General features: G+C 48.9%; 1 protein-coding gene across 1 annotated transcript in view; it reads left to right on the plus strand.

The window, feature by feature from the left end:
* The first annotated feature begins 724 nt into the window (after positions 1-724).
* The window catches only part of LOC137434969 (tubulin alpha-1A chain-like), a 75,844-nt gene continuing 56,447 nt past the window's right edge, over positions 725-20,121 (plus strand). Inside the window, exon 1 of the mRNA XM_078773463.1 lies at positions 725-892. Within this exon, the coding sequence (XP_078629589.1) occupies positions 725-892 (168 nt within the window). The remainder of the gene's footprint in view (positions 893-20,121) is intronic.

Genomic DNA, 20,121 nt, shown 5'->3' on the forward strand with positions numbered 1-20,121 from the left:
ACTTGTTGGACAGGTTGTGTGTGTGACAAGGAAGAATCGATTCAATTTTGGTGAAGATATGGATCGGGATCCAGCTAGTAGAATTTTTAAGTGATTCTTCACCATTGAGTGATATGTTCAACCAGGCGGAGGTATGTTCTCTATTGAGTTCAGTTCTAGTTTTTTTAAGTTGTTCCATGTTTCTCTATTTCGAGGTCAGTAATGGTAGTAACTGCTCGTTTTCCTGTTTCTGTGTTGTCAGATCGACCTTCTCATGCATGACAGTTATCGCACGCGAATCTCACAGCGCTATGTATGAAATACGTTCTTTCACCTCTGCTATGAAAATATGCCATTTAACTTGGCATATTGTCTCGAGAAAATCATCAATACACCTTTACCAAACTGTAAAGCAGCCTATTTCGGCCCACTGAGGGATAAAAGACCTCCCTCAACTGGTGTCGCGTCTCATCACGGCGAGAGGGAGCAGTCGTGGAATTCGAGCACGCGCAAGCGAGTGGAGAAAGAAACAAGTCTGACCACTGGATCAAACTGCCACCCCGAAGATCCCAATCTTTAACCACTCAACGCAACACTGAGCTCGATGATCTCGACTGAGATTGAAATGAAAGTTTCTCGTAATTATTTGCAGACAAACGCAAACAAATTTTGCAAATGCACCTGCAGTATAATAATTGTATCATCATTGCCATGAAACCCGATCGATTTATTGCTTTTCAGCACAATGTCCTGCCTTTTTGCAGACGAGGTCCAAACAGGGACATACCGACAACTCTTCCACCCCGAGCAGCTGATAACTGGCAAGGAAGATGCTGCGAACAACTACGCACGTGGACATTACACCATCGGGAAGGAGATCATGGATCTGGTGCTCGAGCGCATCCAAAAGCTGGTATAGTGGACAGTAGAGACAGGGCACATCATGTTCTTTAACCTCAATGCATTCCTCACTTCCCCATTAATTATTTTCCTGACATATTGCGTTGATTTGGATGGAAGAGGTAAAATACATGACGTACATTACGTGAAACTACTTCAGAAGAATATATCGACGTAAAGCTCAGGATTCAATCCTGTGGTGTTTGCTTTTGAGGGCAGCACCTCTAACATATTGTACCTGAACATATCACAAGAAGTTACTTTTTCTTGTTTTGTGCGAATTCTGATTTTATTTTCTTGATCAATTTAAATGATTCCTCGTCACATTTTTAAAATGCTGAGGTCCTTTTTTTAAGGTCCCTTCCCCATTGAGCATATGTCGGGTTGGATTGGGTTTGTGGTATGGGTGTGTTTAGTGTTGTGGAGCGTTCCTGTGCTCGTGGATTGGGTGATTGGGTGATTGCGTTGGAGTCGGGGGGAGGGTGTGGATGTGGGAGAGGCATGTTGGGACTATTGGACTCCTCCTGTGCCAAGATTGCCCTGTGTTTTCCTTTTGCTTTCTCCTTGTGTCAGCATCACTTTCTACTGACACCACCTCTACAATTGTGCCCACTTCACATTTAACAATAAACAAACTTTTGACAACTCATGATCAAAATGAGGTTTAAAATGTTTGTTTGTTTTTGGAGTGGGTATCACACGTATACGAGTCTGGCTCCACATAAAAATGTCAATAAAAGAACCTTAATGTATCGATATCGTGGTTAGGTTAAGGCATAACTTTCTAACCTTTGGAAGATGGAAACGGGATCACTTTGGACCCCAAGATATCTAAAATATATGTTTATTGATGGGGAAAAAAACAATCATTATTTTTTTACCTCCACCACCTAAGGTGGACGGAGGTTATGTTTTCACCCTTGTCTGACTGTCTCTTTGTTTGTTTGTCTGTGAGCAGGATATCTCAAAATGTTGTGGATGGATTCGGTGAAATTTGTTGGACAGGTTGGGTATGTGATATGGACGAAATGATTCGATTTTGGTGAAGATCCGAATCCGGATAGAGATACAATCGCTTTTATTTATTTATTTTTAAGTGATTCTTCACCATTGAGTGATAGGGTCAAAAACGATATATAGCATGGTATTTCAAAAAGTTTTGGACGACTTTTGACAAAACTTGGTGGAGGATTTGGTTAGGTGACAAGAACAACCCGATTAGATTTTGGTTCAGGTCCGAATGCATATTTGTCTTGTAGACAAATTATATTGTCCAGATCCGGCCTATCAGTGGGATACAAAACGTAAACTGTTCAGCCTGGCAGAGGTAGGCGCTCTGCTGAGTGCCGTTCCCGTCGTCATTGTTTTTTCTTTTTTGCTTTTCCTTTTTTAAAATTGTATGTAATTAAGAACAATATTTACACATGAATATTCAAAATATATAATGATGTGTAAATTATGAGATGCAATTTAGATCACTGAATATAATTACTCTACATTATGTCATGACATATAGATTATAATGTATTGTTGTGGTTTTGTTTTCTAGCAGTTAAAATAATCAATCTTTAGTATAAACAATAGTTATTTCATCGTATTTGTTCAGTTAAGCCTCAGTCACACTGGATCGTACGTTTTCTGGATCGTGCGATTGGTGGCAATTTGGCCGAGGTACGACCAATCGGCAATGTTTGCTACGATCTCCATTTGTGATCGCATACTGTGATTGCTCTTAAGACTGGTGGTAGGTCATCGTACGATTGGTGGTACGCGTGGTCGTGCGATCACCAACGATTGGAGAAGATCGATCGCAAGATCAATTGTAGGTAATCGTGCGACTAGTGGTGGCAATCAGCGACCGATCGTACGATCAATGGTGGCGAACTGCGACCACTCGCACGATCGATCACAGCCAATCGCAGCCAGTCATGAGATGGGTCGCTCGATCAGATCTAAAGGCTCGCGATCGTGCGTCAGCATCAGTAGTCACCTACCTCTCAAGGAGTACACTTCGTCGAACATTTCAACTGAAACTATAATTCGCTATGCCTCCCAAGAAGGGAGCTGTGGCCTGGCAGCTTAGTTCTGCACATTACTTTATTGTGTTAAAGATTTTACTTTGACAAAGAATTTTGTTTGTGTATACATGTATTGATTTAATGTGTATTTAAAATAATAATTTTTTCCATTGTAATATAAACCAGTCATTTATTACTCAGACCATACACACACAATAAAGACAACTAATTATTACTTTTTCTCCTGACATACCATGAAATAGCATGTTTATTGTACATGTTCATTGCAAAATAGATATGCAAAAATAGATCATACACATAGCATATAATATATTGTTACGGAAACGGAGTACGGCTCTTCCCCTTGGCAAGAGGGGGGTTAATCCCCCTTTATTTTCACTGGCCATCTCCGCTCCTGAAGCCACCCCGCTCCCTCCAGAGAGGCAGGGGGGCAACCCCGTTAGAGACCGCGGACAAGATGTTATTTTGCCGAGCGGATTAGCAGCCCGCGGCTCGAACCATTAGCAGTACTAAACCCGATCCTAAACGTTGGCCAAATTGTGCCACAGGTGTTCAATGATGGAAACCTCTAAAACGAACGGATGTGAAGAAAAGAAGGCAGAGTAAGGAAGAACAGGAATTTATTACTAACTATTGTACAAAACCAAAGAAACCAAGGAGAAGGAAAGAAACGAAAATAATTTACAGAAGAGGAAGACACAGTGCAATTCTACTTATCTATACGGTCTTACTTATACCCAGGGACAACACAGACAAACAGACGACAGTCAGACTTACACGGGGGATGATGACAGGAATGGCAGGAGGTGGATGGCTGGACGGATGAGGAGGTGGGACCACAGGGCTGGAAGGTTCAGCTGGACGCAGGAGAACGGCCGGGCCGGGAGTGAGCAGCTGCCGACTCTCCACACTCGTTCGTACGGCGGCGTTGCTTCGCGGCCGCGGGTCGAACTGCCGTTAAAGCTCAACTCCTTCTCAACTCAACCCAGCTGCGGTGGATTCAGCTGCGGTGGACTCCTCTCATCTGCTCGTGGGGGCTTCCTCGGTCATCTGCTCGTGGGGGCTTCCTCGGTCATCTGCTTAAGCAGTCCCTCCCAACTTCCTTTTATAAGGCGCATGGCGATCAAGCCACCGGCCTTTTAGAAATGCCCATCGGTGAGCTCATCCTCGGCCTCGGTGAGAAACGCCCATCCTCAGCCTAGATTGGTCGCGAGGGCTCACCGATCCCGCCCCCTTGATGAGGCGTTGGCAAAGCCACGCCTTGTTCCTGGCGCTTGGTTGACTCCTCCCACCTTCTTCTCCGAGATGACCTCGCCATAATGGCGGCAAATGTAGTTGGCAATGCGAATGGCAATGACGCAGTTGGAAATGGAGGTTTTGGGGGAATTTGAACAAGGGGATCTATCTTATCCGATTCGATGCAATGCAGAGTCAACTAATGGGAAACAGAGCCTTAAACTAACATAGAATAAGAAGTAACTATAGAGAAGGGCTTGTGATTTTCTACGTGCATGCGATGGACTAACTAAGGGGACGACCTTTGACCTTTACAATTAATGGAGGTATTTACAAGGATCATTACATTTACACAGGGTGATATTTACAAACAGGATTCTCAAATCCGCAACAATATGATACACATATCTCAAAAAAAATATCAAAATTCCAACATTCACACAACAGTTCCCAGATCATGTTATCCTGCCATGGGACACTGCCGACGTTGTTGTAGTAGTGCTTGAGGTAAACGCGCACAGCCTTGGCGAGCTAAAGACTACGAGCTGCGAGCTAAAGACTGGTGTTACCACCAATCGTAAGGTCGTGCAACCAGTCGTGACTGGTCGCACTACCGATCGTGAGGTCGTACGACAGGTGGCACCACCAATCGTCAGGTGGCAGGACCAGTAGCACGAGCAATCGTGCGACTACTTGACCTGCGATCATGCACGACTGGTGGTGCATCCATGCACGACTGGTGGTACGATCATGTAAGACCTCTCTGCGACCTCTTATGATTTGGAATCGCAGGTCAGAAGTTTTGAACATGACCATCGACCTTGCTGCGACTGATTTTGCTCTGGCGATCACCCACGACCTCTGCGACCAGTCGCGTGTTCTTTCTACGATTTGCCCGCGATTACAACATTTTTCGGTCGCAGCTAGGTCGTAACCTGGTTGCAGGCCCGGTGTGACTGGGGCCTTAAGTGTATTGTATTGCATGTAAATAGATATGCGTTGCAAATTTTACCAATAACTCTTTTTTAACCACTTTCACACACATCATAGTACAGACACTCCTTCACCTCTGCTATCAAAACCTTTCTAACTGGTTTAAACCAGTCAGGGGTGCATCCCATTGGTACTGCATGGCATATGGTCAATCGATCATTATTAACTCCGACAGCTCGTCAAAATCCGGTATTCCAACCTCACCCCACAGTGCCAAACACTGGATGCCACCATAGATCGAGCATGGACCCACCAATCAGGCGAGAGGAGAGAACCACCAACCCACCGCAACTCCTTCCAGGGAAAACGATGGGGCCTGAGAGAGTGTGTGAGAGAGTGTGTGAGAGAGGAGAAAGAGATGAGAAAGAGACGAGAAAGAGACGAGAAAGAGACGAGAAAGAGACGAGAAAGAGACGAGAAAGAGACGAGAAAGAGACGAGAAAGAGACGAGAAAGAGACGAGAAAGAGACGAGAAAGAGATTTTCTGGTATGAAGTCCGCCGTACGACACGACGGTTTGGAGGTACGCAGACCGGAGCCAGCACCAAGTTGAGAAGGACCAAGGATAAAGAGATGTTGTGCGAGTCATTGGGGGAATCAGCTCAGCCAAACTGATGAAAGGTGTTGCTGGGGAACGATTGGACCCCATATTCTTCTCTTTCTCTTTCTCTCTCTCCGTTTACACGTTGTCCCCACCTCTCGGGGACACTGCTTATCGTGCATGCAATCAAATTTCTTCTCCTTTATAATCATGTCTATATGTACCCTGCGAGCTGAGGAATAGCTCACGAAAGTTTGTTGACCTTGTATACCCTCGAGTCTCTTCACTCAGGCGCAAACGAGCTAGCGGAAGTAGTCCACTACGTCCGTGCTGCAAAGGTCATCCCAGTGCCCAATTTTTGTATGGACAAACCCAATTTGTTATAAATATTCGTCTTTCATTAATCATCCACTTTCTAAACTCCCCCCTTGCCCCTCCCCTCCAAATATCCCCCCTTGCCCATCCCCTCCTAAACTCCTCCCTCACCCCTCCCCTTCAAATCTCCCCCCCCTACCATCCCTCTCCAATTCTCCCCCCTCCCCCTCCTCCTCAAAGCTGCCTCCTCCCCACTTTGTCTCCCTTCTATCTCATACCTCCACCTCCCCCAACCTTCCACTTTCCTCTGCCCCCCCTCAAACAACTCCTCACTGTGCCTCATCCCATCACCATCAAACCTTTCGTCCTCACCCTTCCCTTCCTTGTAATTCTTCTGTAATCTCTGACACACTATCAACTGCTCTCCCTACTTCCCCCTCTCATCCGTCATCTGACCCTACACCTCCCCTCCCCTGTCCTGCACCCGATGCTCCTCCTCTCTCCTCATTAACGGTATGGACCTTAAACATCCGGGCCTTCGCTCAAACCTGATTGATCTCTCCATTCAGGTTGCTTCTGACAATCCAGACTTGATCTGCTTAACAGAAACTTTCCTCCTTCAAGATGTCTCTGATTCCTTAATATCTCTTCCTGGTTACTCCCTCCTCCGGTATGATAGACCTGAGCCTCGTCCTGGTGGTGGGGTTGCTATCTTTATCAAAAACCCTCTTCCTCATTCTCCTTCCACTGCCCTCTCTCCACCCCACCCCCAGGAGTACCTCTGGCTACGGCTTCCTCTCCGCTCTCACCTTTTGTTCATATGTGTTCTGGACCGTCCTCCAAACAGTGATGACTCCATTTACATTTCGCTGTCTGACAACATGGACTCTTGGAAGGCTAATCCAACTGAAGGAAATCTCAGTTCCTTCCAGCAAGCTCGGCCAGGAAGCACTGTCTCTCCTCACTCAAGAATGAACTCTCAAACCTGTCTCCTTCCTCCAAATCCTGGTGGCGTCTGGTCAAATCCGTTTCTGGTGTTTGTTCCCCCTCCATCCTCTCCCTTACCTCAAATGGCTACACAGATGACACCGCACGTAACAAAGCCGAATGCCTCAACTCTGTGTTTGCCTCAAAATCTTGTGTTCCAAACCCATCTCTCTCTGCTCCCACCTTACCCAGTCAAACCCAACTGCTCCTGGACTCTGTGTCCTTCTCTCCTGACAAGGTGGAGAAGTTGTTGTCAAACCTCGACTCTGATTCTGCAACTGGACCAGACGGCATCAGCCCACTGGTCCTAAAATCCTGCTCTGCCGCTCTAACTCACCCTCTCTCTGTTCTTTTCACCCTCTCTTTTGCTCAAGGTCATCTTTTCGCATCTTGGAAATCAGCAAACATTACCGCTTTACACAAAAAATGTGCAAAAACAGATCCTTGCAACTACAGACCAATCAGCCTGCTCCAAATTATCAGCAAAGTCATGGAATCCATCATTGCTTCGGATATCAAATCCTTCTTCTCCAATGGCTTGATCTCCGATCATCAATTTGGATTCAGACCAAGTCATTCTACTCTGGACATGTTGCTTCTGCTGTCTCAACAATGGATGGAGGTCCTCAATGCCAAACAGGAAATCAGAGCTGTCTCCCTTGACATATCACGTGCCTTCGATGTGGTCTGGCACCCAGGTCTGCTCACCAAACTCTCCTATGGTATCCATGGAAATCTCCACGCATCCTTGCGGACTTCCTCTCTGGTCGTAGTCAATGTGTGGCCCTGAATGGATTTCTCTCATCTCCCCTTCCTGTTCTGGCTGGAGTTCCCCAAGGTAGTGTTCTGGGCCCTGTGCTTTTTCTGGTCTTCATCAATGATCTCTCCGACTCTCTGGAAAATCCTCTCTATCTCTTTGCTGATGACTCCACTCTCTGTCGCTCCATTCCTCATCCCTCAGATCAGCAGTCTGCAGCATCCTTAATCTCTGCAGACCTGGACAAAATCACAGACTGGGCAAACAAGTGGAACATGTCTTTCAATCCTGACAAATCTCACATTCTTACTATGTCTCTCCGAAAAGACCGACTGGAAAACCCTCCCATCTACTTTCTCAACAATCCTCTCCAATAAGTTTTGTCGCTCAAGCTTTTGGGTCTCACTATCTGCAATGATCTTTCTTGGGAAAACCACATTTCCAAGCTGTCCTCCAAAGCCAGTCGCCGGCTGGGCATCCTCCGTCGTGCGAAGTCCTTCCTTGGCACACCTTGGCAACACGAGGCTTTCACGAGCCTCGATCTCACCACATACAAGGCTTTCATCCGCAGCTCAATGGAATACTGTTCCCCCCTCTGGGCCGGTGCTCCTATCTCACACCTAGCTTGGCTTCATGCTGTTGAAACCAAAGCTTTCAGAATCATTGGAATCTCCTGCAATAAAGCTAACTCCGAGGGCCTTTCACTCACTCACCGCAGGCTGGTTGGTGGTCTTTCTGTCTTCTACCGACTCCTCTCCAGGCTTGCTCCCCCAGCTCTCTCTCTGCTCTGTCCCCCAAATATTCCTACACGTCTCACAAGATGTGCCAGCAACCCTCTTATGGTTAAACTGCCAAAATCTAGGCTCTCTGCTCACCTTCACTCTTTCATTCCCCTTTTCTCCCGCCTCTGGAACAAACTCCCCCACTCCCTTCAATCCATCTCCTCCCTCCAGGTCTTTAAAACAGCTGTTTACCACAGTGTCTTATCTTCCCCCATCCAAAACCTTGATCTTTTCTACCCCCTAATTCACCCCAGATCCACGTTTTTGAAATTCCAACTTCTTTCCTGGAAGTCCTTGCAGTGTCCATATGTTTTATACCTCTCCCACCTCCCTCCAAGCCCTCTCCCTCCCACAGTTCTCTCGATGTCCCTGCTCTCAAATGTTGTGTTTGTGTACTTCCCCCTCTCTCCCCATCTTGTCGACCGCTCCCCTTATTTTGTGTTTTATGTGTCGGTTTGACTTTTTGTGTGATTAATGTTAGCTCTTTCACGAGCCTCGATCTTGTATACAAAAAAAGAAAAAGAAAATAAATGACCTTTTTTTTTTTTCTTTTTTTTTTGTATACAAGTTCGAGGCTCATGAAAGAGCTAACTATATACCACCAACTATATAACTATATAACATAACTATAACTATATAACTATATAACACCAACTATATATATATATCATTATATATCATTATATATATCATTATATATATCATTATATATCATTATCAATATATATATATATATATATATATATATATATATATATATATATATATATATATATATATATATATATATATATATATATATATATATATAATATATATATATACAGTATATATATTGCTACGGTTTTGCCGCGACCCTCCTGCCCTGACCAAGGGGAGATTAAGCCCCTTGTTGTTTTTGGGTCATCGCAACCGCGAGATTTGAATCACCACTCCCGGGCAGACGCAGGACAGGGTTTCGGGACAATTCTCGCACGTACCTACATACCTACGCTGCCACGGAAGGGAATATCAAGTCTCGCACGAACCACGCGTAATTTGAGTGCACCCGTGCGGATGGCGCACCACGTGGTCCGTGCTATTACCTTTGTATTGGAACCCGATTAGAGCGATAGTTCGTACCATGCTGAGTCAATAGATGGAAAGGACGAAATGGTCGAATCAAAGAAATAACACGTTTAATAATTATTATTTAGAATGATTGGTAGAAGCAGAGACACATGGCAGATCTTATACAGTCTTAGCTTATTACCCAGACAACGGGCCCATTCACACTCACAGGGGGAATGAAGGAAGGATGGTTCATGCGCTGAACGTGCCGGCTTTGTTGTTAAGGAACAGCTCGCCCGGCGTGGCCCTCTGCGGTCACAGCATGTCCCTCGACGAAGGCAGGCAGGCAGACAGGCAGGAGGGATTCTTGCGGCACGTATCTCGAACAAAGGCAGGCTGGAAGATTTAGATTCACAACTAACCTAACCGGCTCCCAGAGCCTACCTGCAGCCTCACCTGGCTGACAAACTACCTGTGGCGGATTGCCCCAATAACCATACGCACCAATTGAGCCACACGTCCAGCCATTCCACATACTCATGCACCCAACAAAACACTTCTTTCCACTACTCGCACCACAGGTGTCAATATCCATGCAAATTTTGCCTACGCCCTCTACCTGGCTTTACACTACCCCCCCCCTCCCCCCGGGCTTTCGCGAATGGGTTCCACTCTTCCCCCATTCAATCCTTCGCAACATGCATTCCACACCTTTTATTCTCACACACCATTTATGTCACACACCAATTACTTCCACGCCTTTCGTCTTGCACACCATGCAAGTCAATTCACACTACTACTTTCCATATACCTCGACACAATTCCATTTATTTCCACACACACACAGCATCATCTATCTACCTGGTTTTCCCCTAAAACTCGTGCTTCCCTGTCGTCCCTTTAAACTAAGCACACCCTTGTCATTATCAACCATCTAATCTACCTACCTCCCCTCTACAGTACAGTGTCACTACTTAAATCTCGTCTCTACTGTCTGCTAATTCCCTAACATTATCCTAGCCCTCCCTCGGCTAGCTTTGGTGCCCCATGGAGGTAACCATTGCTGGCACCCCATGTGCCTATCACTGCCATCCCCCTAAACTAATACTCATGGGCCTGGCCGTGTGAGGAATGGTCAGACTACCATTCCTCCATGTAGGGTACACTACTCTCACCAGTCCGCTACACTCGAGCCTCACCAAGTGGATGTACATTGTCATCACGGCTTGGCCTCGGAGGGCCGAGCGATCCATGCGGGTGGTTGGTCTCCTGTACTGGGTGTCTGTCCGGCATTTACGATCCAGGGGAGGAGGGATGGACAGGCTGAGGTGCAGGGCCCCATCCCGGCGCGGGCCTCAGGGTCCCACGCACGGTGACCCAACCGCCCACGGTCAGAGCACCGCACCCGCCAGGGTGCGCGGCTCCGAAATCTCATACCTCCCCTTGAACCTCGCCAATTGCCTTTGCTGCCACGGCACGGCACCAACCATACAGTGCGGGGGGCGGCACAAATCGTGTGCGTCGGCCCTTGTGAAACCGCCGTGGCACCGATCCCCGCCGGTCCCTGCTGCACACAACTCACCGAGGGCTCGCGTACGCTACTCGTCCCACTACGCGCTACCCCCCCCCCCCCGGTCTATGTCGATGCATGAGCTGTGTCCTCACTACTCGCGACGCACTTCGCACTCGCACACCCAGGCATCTCCGTGCCTCTCATACATTCCGTTACTGAACTCTCCAGTGGACACCCTTCTCTTATACACTCAGGTGCACACCACCCAGGCACACTCGCACCTTTCACGCGCCCCATCATCGCAAACCCTGGCGCACACTTCTCTCGCACACAGTCCAGTGTGCCTTCTGGTGCACACTTTTCCTCCACGCACTCCTCTCGTACGTATTCCGTAACACACTCGGGTGTGCACTCCTGCACACACTCTGCAACATGCTCTGGTGTGCACTCCTGCACACAATCTGTAACACACTCCTTTACATACTCGGCCATCGCACACTCTTTTTCTACACTCGGGTGTTCACTCTTGCACACACTCTGCAACATGCTCTGGTGTGCACTCCTGCACACACTCTCCCATTACACACTCCGTAACACCCTCGGGTGTGCACTCTCCTGTTACACACCCAATCATCGCACACCCTGGCACACACTTTTCTCGCTCACGCTTCGGCACACACTCTTCCATTACACACTCCGTAACACCCTCGGGTGTGCACTCTCCTGTTACACACCCAATCATCGCACACTCCGGCACACACTTTCCTCACTCATGCTTCGGCGCGCACTCTCTCGTACCGCGCACCAGTCGCCCTCGTACACTGCACAATGGACCTTCCGCGACCGCCTGGGTTTCGTCTCTGTCCCAAGCGCGCCAAAAACCCGTTCGCAGCCAAACACATTCGCGCCATTATTTCTCACCTCGGGGTCCTCCTTCCCCCGGCTTCTCCGCCAACACCTGTAAACCTTTATTGGGGTTAGCACGCACGGCATCACGGTGTGAATACAAACTTTGTGTGCCTTCCATTACCTTCTCCCGTGATTTGTTCTCTGATTCTACCGTCTCTTCGGCCCCAATTATTTATTTTCCTTCGACGATGGCCGGCACCCATGAAATTTGCTCGTCCAATTCGGTGACCGTCGGCTCTTCTACACCCCACGTCGCGATTTCCATTGCCCCATCAATTTGGCTGTGCTCTGCCCAAGCTCGCTCCCCACGCGTTCCTCACCCTGCTTCACCTCGTCGCACGCCATTGCGACCTCCTCGCTCAACCTGCGCCTAATGTCCTTCCCCGCTTTTTTATGTCCCTCTTTGACTCTGCCATCATTTTTTCCAATTCCCGGGTGGATTTGTCACCTTGGGCGTCCATTTTTGCAGTCAATTCGCCCTTGTTACACCTTGCTTCGTCCCTCATTTCTTTCATTTCCTGGGTGGAATTGTCTCCCTGGGCATCCATTCGATTAGCCATATTTTCCATCTTGCAATTTGTTTCCTCGCTCTTGGTATCTATTTTTTCATTCAATACACTGAAGCATGCCCCAAGTTGCACCATCAATAGGCCCATATCGACTGGCGCTGCGGGCTCGGCCCTCGCCGCCACGTGCGAGGTGCCGCCATGTTCCTCGCCAGCTACCGCCCCTCTTCGGCTTCCTCCATTGCCAACTGTCCCTCTCAGTCCTGGGTTATCAATTCTAGCTCTACTTCATCTTCTATTACTCCCACCGGCATTCGACCATCTTGGCCAGCCATGGTACGAATAAAATTTGGATTTTATACTAAATTTCGTTCGCTCGTAATTTCGAGTGCGTGAAGCGCACTCCAGGTCCAATCCCACTCCCGGACACCAAATGATATGGTTTTGCCGTTACCCTCCTGCCCTTACTAAGGGGAGATTAAGCCCCTTGTTCTTTTTGGGTCGTCGCAACTGCGAGATTTGAATCGCCACTCCCGGGCAGACACAGGACAGGATTTCGGGACAATACTCGCACGTACCTAAATACCTACGCTGCCGCGGAAGCGGGGATCAAGTCTCGCACGAACCACGCGTAATTTGAGTGCACCCGGACGGATGGCGCACCACGTGGTCCGTGCTATTACCTTTGTATTGGAACCCGATTAGAGCGATAGTTCGTACCACGCTTAGTCAATAGATGGAAAGGACGAAACGGTCGAATCAAAGAAATAACACGTTTAATAATTATTATTTACAATGATTGGTAGAAGCAGAGACACAGGGCAGATCTTATACAGTCTTAGTTTATTTATCCAGACAACGGGCCCATTCACACTCACAGGGGGAATGAAGGAAGGATGGTTCATGCGCTGAACGCGCCGGCTTTGTTGTTCAGGGAAAGCTCGCCCGGCGTAGCCCTCTGCGGTCACAGCACGTCCCTCGACGAAGGCAGGCAGGCAGGCGGGAGGGATTCTTGCGGCACGTATCTCGAACAAAGGCAGGCTGGAAGATATGCGCGTCTCTCGCCCGGCGCGGCGGTCCCTCATAGCGCGATTTATATAACGGCGCGCTTTCACCCTCGTAACTCAACAGAGGATCTGCTTCAAGCTCAACCGAGCATTTAACTTGTAACTCGATTCAACACAGCGCTTCGAACTGATAACTCAAGCTCATCACTCAGCGCAGGTCCTCCTCAAACTTAGTTCAGCACACCTCTCCTCAGAACTGAGAACTCTCAAGCGCCTCTCCCCATAACTCATAAGCGCCTCTCCCCATAACTGAGGTGGGGGCTTTGCGCAAAGGGTTATATTGCCACGCCCTTAGCCCGCATCGAATGTTCCAAACCACGCCTTTTGACGCAGTGCTAAGCCACTCCCTTCGAGCCCTGATTGGCGGCTCGTGCTTACCGGTCACTCCCCACTCCTTCTGTCCCGCCTTCCTTTGGCCTGGATCGACTTGTGAGGCCGGCCTCGTGGTAATTTGCGCCAAAAACCAAAGCATCGAGGCGGCATAAAGGATTGGAAGGGGACCTAACTCTCATTATTCTACTCAACGCAAAACTAACACAGGAAAAGGACTATGCTTACATTTACTATGAAATAACTGAACTATCGCGAGGTTACGTGTTGTAGTGTGACTAAACTATGAGGGGGAAAATTAACCTTTATTTGTAAAAACACAAAACCGCAACAATATATATATAGCTGCATGCTACATATCATTATATATATATATATCATTATATATATATATATATATATATATATATATATATATATATATATATATATTGTTACCGATCGCGGTTTAGATGTTATGATGGGCCGAGCGGATGGTCCACCGCGACCTAACAGTTCCCCCGATTCTTCCCCAACTCACCCGATTCACCCAGACGTTGGCCAAATCGCGCTACGCTAAATCAATGATGGAATGGACACAACGACTGGGATAAATGAAACGATGCCAGGGGTACAGTTCTCAAGACCTCCGGAGGAGGGTATAATTAGTGGTGGAGAAAAGGGGTAGATTACAGGTAGAGTGAGGTAAAAGCCACAGAAGAGATAGGCACTTAGATACAATCTTATCTCTCCCAGACAGACCACAGACAAACGGAACAAGGCTGACTTACACAGGGATTGATGGCAGGGAAGGACAGGTAGGTTGATAGCACAAGGTGCACCTTGGCTCGGGGACAGGATCAAGCACGGTCCAAGAGATGCAGGGAGGCCTCACAGCGCTCGGAGGTGGCGTCTTTCTTTCTCCAAGCTCAGCGCGCATCTGACGTCACCTCCCTCTTCCTGCGCATGCTCAGCGGGGAGTCACACGCCCTCGGCTGGTTGGCTCCGCCCCAGATGGGACCGGTCCGCCGCTCCCAATGGGTGCGGGGGTTACCGGGCTCCGCCCTTGACGAGGAGCTGACAGGGAGCCCCTATTTGGTAACCCCGTCGAGCACATGTTCGATGGTGGCTCGTTGGAAAGGCCTGGTGCCCTCCCAACACCCCCTACCAACCAAGCCGGAGTGAGGACGCGCACTCCCCGCGCTCGCCGCTGCTGTTGTTGTTGGTGTTGTTGTTGCTGAACCGTGAGGAAGAGCTGCGGGGAGGTATTGGGAGGTCCTAAACTTCCTAACGGTGCCATACAATCACATTCTGGTGCAACGAAGAGTCAGAATTAATGGAAACGAGTCCTTAACTGACATAGACTAAGAATAACTAGCAAGATGTCCTATAGTTGTCTAGGTGAGATGCGGTGGACCTGGATGCGACATTTAATGGGGGGAAATAGGGGGAGGTCGGGTCTACAGAGTGTTGTTTACAGAAAATGGGACTAGGGAATGGGGGATTGGGGATAGTTGGGAAGTATTGAGGAAATAGGGGAATATTTACAAGCGGATATGGATGGATGCAAATCCCATATCCGCAACATTGCACCCTTCTCTACCTCGGGGCGTCCCGACCCGATAAATTTTTACCTACTTTAGTGTGGCACTCAGATGTAGTTCCCTCTACTATTAACTCAACCCTGAGTGCGACAGTTTTACAGATGTTCACAAATGAGTAAATATGTCCCCCTGCGACGTTTCACCCTTCTCCTAACAGAAACACACCCACAGGATAACCGAATCGCGGAAAGCATCCTCAAACTAAACATACAGCCGGTAGGGAGCATCATTTATACAAGACTACACTGATATTTACACTACGATCCAGGACCTGTTCTTTGAGGAACACATGCAGATGTTATGCATAGGGAGAGCACGCATGCCAGCATCGATACACCAACCCACGAGTGCCCTGTGGCCCTACGGCCTTTAATAATGTGCAGAGCACCCCATCCAAGCACCAAAAGCACCACCCCATTATGTACAGTCAGCACCATCCGGTGCACCAATAAAGTGTTCAATAAAAAAAAAGGCACAATCAAGTGTCCATGGTCACCGGTGGTGTCGCAGCCGGCCGATGTTCTGCCGCTGGTCTTGCCTTCATGGAGTGCACTTGGCCTTCTGGCTTCTTTAGAAATAAAGAAAGGCGCCAACCGCGTCCATTTCTAAATTGTGGCCGTCAGGGGGGCCAACTAAAAGTGGTTCACCTGTATGGCATAGGTGCCACGTTGACCCAGGTCCATCAACGGGTGGTGCTTGCCCGCAAAAGAACTGCGGTCCATTGTGGGCGGCCACCAAAATTGCGGTCCATATGGTGTATCGATCCAGGCAGCAAGCAGCGGAAGTACAGGCCCACAACTGCAGAGCCAGCACCTCTCTCTCCTCTCTCTCTGCCCCAAAGCCAGATCCTCGGAGGTGGGAGACAAAAGAAGACAAGTGAGTAAGGTGGTAAGGGCGCAAAAGTGCATGCAATATAAGGTAATGCACACTGGGGGCACATGGGAACCAGGTGAGACAGGTACGTTCCTACCGTACGCCCCCCCCCCCCCCACCAGGTAACCTACATTGCCCCTCCCTTACCCCTTACTGTATCCACAAAACACAACACTACCCATAAACATCTACTTTACACATCAACAAACGTCCCTACCGTCTTCCCCGTTCCTCCCATAAACCAAATTCCTCTTCTCTCCCTCCTAACCAATCAAATTTGCCATTTCCAACTCTCATCAAAATTTGCCATCTCCAACTCAACATCAAAATTTGCCATCACCAATTCATCATCAGTCCCTCCTAAGGAGGGAGAGATGGAATCACCCCAATGTCTCATCCACGTCGTGATGCGTCTCACAAATCCACACAGCAATTCTCCTTTCCTGCAACACAGAACAAAGGAACACAGGTGTGGAGTCATCATCATCACCTCAGGTAAGTGGCTGCGTATGGTGCGACAGGTTCATCAATCCTAACTATTTCCTAAATGACTTTAACAACTTTACAATACCCGGGGTCTTTCCCTGCCAATCCATTGGCCAACTTACACTATGGGTTCTAAAAACCAATTCCCATTGACCAAACTGTGGTGCTTCTCAAGTTGGGGTCTCACTCCCCCGATTCATCACTCGGTGCCCCCGCACAATTTCGGTGGCTGGGTCGTGTGACGCTCCCAGCTGGTCCGCCCACCTGCACACCTCCACCACTGTTGTTGCCTACCGAGCTCACCTGCTCCTCACCCTAACCTAACTAACTGGGGAAGGCCCTCTCGCACTCTCACCCCCTCAGTGCCCTCTCTGGCACGGGCTGCCCGATCCACACCCGGGATCCTCAGGCACCCACTGACACTAACGGCTCCCAGAGCCCACCTGCGGCCTCACCTGGCCGACATCTAACAGTGGCGGAGTGCCCAACCATTCACACTCATACTAACAGGCCACACGACCAGCCAATTTCACCACACCAATGCACCCATCCACAATACCATTCTGCAACCGCACCACAAATGCCAATATCCAACCACAATTTACCTATACCCTCTACCTAACACTTACACTACCCGCCCCGGGTACTCGTGAAAGGGGTCCACTCTTCCCCCATCCACACCTTCGCACCATGCACACCACTCCATAGTTTCCATCCTACTCACTCCAGGACCATCCATTCCAATACTCCAGATATTCCACACTACCTGTGCTTGCACACCTGTGCTCTCCTACTTGGTGCCGCCTGCACCCTTCTCTCCCCCAAGCGCATTCGCGCTGATCCACAACACTCACTACTCATACACTGCTCCACACACCTGTCCAGTTCTCACACAGCATCATCTCATCTAACTACTCCCCTCTGAAACTTGCGCTTCCCAGTCGTCCCTTTAAACTATTGCGCTCCCTCGTCATTATCATCCACTCTAATCTACCTGCGTCCCCTCTACAGGTATCCTTGTCACTAACTAACCTTAACGTTACCTAATGTCATCTTCGCTAGATCCCTACACACAATATCCTAACCCACCCGGGCTAGTTTTCACTGCCATACACCCCATAATCTATAGCGCCTTTGCCCCATTCATGGGAAGGGTGGCAGGGATGCCACCCTTACCCACCGTCATACGGCGCGAGTGGGACCTTGTGGGACCACCTCGTATGTGAGTCGTTGCCCGCCTGCCGGACCCCGTGCGTCGCCCCTTGCGGGGTCAGCGCGGGGCCGAACCGGCCGGGCCCCCACAGTACATTACCCCCAAGGGGCTCCCGTGCCTCCCCTGTCCCTCTAAAAACTACCCCTGTTGGTGTCGATGCATGGGTCACACTTCCGCAACCCGCTACCCATTCCATACCACCACAACCTTGCTCACTCACACCTCGCACCTCTCCCATCACCGGACCCTCTCGCTCGCACCCTCGTTCCATACCCTCCGGACCAGCCATACACCTCACTCTTGGCCTCTCACGAACATCCGGGTCCATCTCGACCCCCAAGCTTATTAAATCACCTGGCGCATCATACGCACGACCATATTGGTCACCACTTACACCGGGTCCTCTTTCTCTTCGCTTCTCCTCCATCACCTGCGAATCCCTCATCCGGTTAATGAGCACATCATCACGATCCGAACACAGACTTTGGACCAATTCTTTTACTTCCTCCTTTATCTCTTTCTTATCCTCTCTCCGTCGCTTCTTAATTTCGCTCACCCCTTCTTCCACTTCTTCTAATTTCTGCTTCACCTCCTTCATCTCCTCGTGCGCCCCCTTAAGTTCTTCCTCTAACTCCACCTTATTTTTTTCTATGTGCTCCCGCACCTCCCGCTCTTTAACCTCCATCACCTCTACCACCTTGTTCATTTTCCTCGTCAGGTCCTCATGTACCTTCTGACACTCTTTTTTAATTACCCCTACGTCCTTTTTCATCTCCTTCTGTGTCGATTTTAAACCCTCTATTACCGCTGTGTTCTTCTTTACCTGGGCCCCCAACTCCTTTTGTCCCACTGTCAGTTGTTCTACTCCCAGCGTCAACTCCTCTATACCACCTTGCAATTTTACAGTCCCCTTTCTCACCTCCTTCTCCATGCGCTCCTTACAGTGCCTCACCTCCTCGCGCACTCCTCCGACCTCCTCACTCACACCTCTTCTGATCTCTTCTCCCATCACTTGCATCTCCTGCCCAGATGCCACCCTCATCTGCTCCATTTCCTCCCTGTGAGCATCCAATTTAGTTTCTACCCCCATTCTGACCCCCTCTATCTGCTGCCCCATTTTTTAAACTTCCCTTTCCACTTGGTCCCTCATGTCCCTCAATTTGCCTTCCATACTGTTTTCTAACCCCTCTAACCCCTTTTTCATCCCTTCCATTTGATTCTCTTGAGCGGCCATTCTGTTTTCTACCCCCATTAACCCATGTTTCACCCCTTCTATCCCATTGTCTAACCCCTCTAATTTCTTGTCTAATCCCTCACCGGTACCCCTCGCTTCGTCCCTCATTACCCCCAATTGCTCACTCTGAGCATCCATCCGGTTCCCCATTCTTAAAATTTGGTTTCTCATCCCCCTGTTCTCTTCCCTCTCCTCATCCGCCTTGACCATGAAGGCCTGCATCTGCTGCATGAATAGGCCCCAGTTCATTGGTGCTGCGGCCGCTGCTACGGTCACGGGCGCGGCAAAATTTGGTGCCGCTACACCCACATGCGCGAGGACGCCATTTTGCGCGCCTGAAGCCTCGTGCGCGAGGACGCCATTTTGCGAACCTGCTGCCCTCACTGCTTCGCTCTCCTCTTGTCCCTCAATTTGGTCCTGGATCGACCCTGCCTCACTCTCCTCCACCGGAACCCAGCCGTCTTGATCTGCCATAGCGCGACTTTCAAAATTCGGGTTTTTTTTTTTGTAAAACAAAACAATTTCCAACTGCTTGTAATTTTGAGCGCGTTAAGCGTGCTTCGGGCCTCGTATCCCACTCCTGACACCAATTGTTACCGATCGCGGTTTAGATGTTATGATGGGCCGAGCGGATGGTCCACCGCGACCTAACAGTTCCCCCGATTCTTCCCCAACTCACCCGATTCACCCAGACGTTAGCCAAATCGCGCTACGCTAAATCAATGATGGAAAGGACACAACGACTGGGATAAATGAAACGACGCCAGGGGTACAGTTCTCAAGACCTCCGGAGGAGGGTATAATTAGTGGTGGAGAAAAGGGGTAGATT

This window comes from Myxine glutinosa, chromosome 1 (genome assembly GCF_964187855.1).
Source record: "Myxine glutinosa chromosome 1, kmMyxGlut1.1, whole genome shotgun sequence".
In the NCBI taxonomy this organism is placed as follows: Eukaryota; Metazoa; Chordata; class Myxini; order Myxiniformes; family Myxinidae; genus Myxine; species Myxine glutinosa.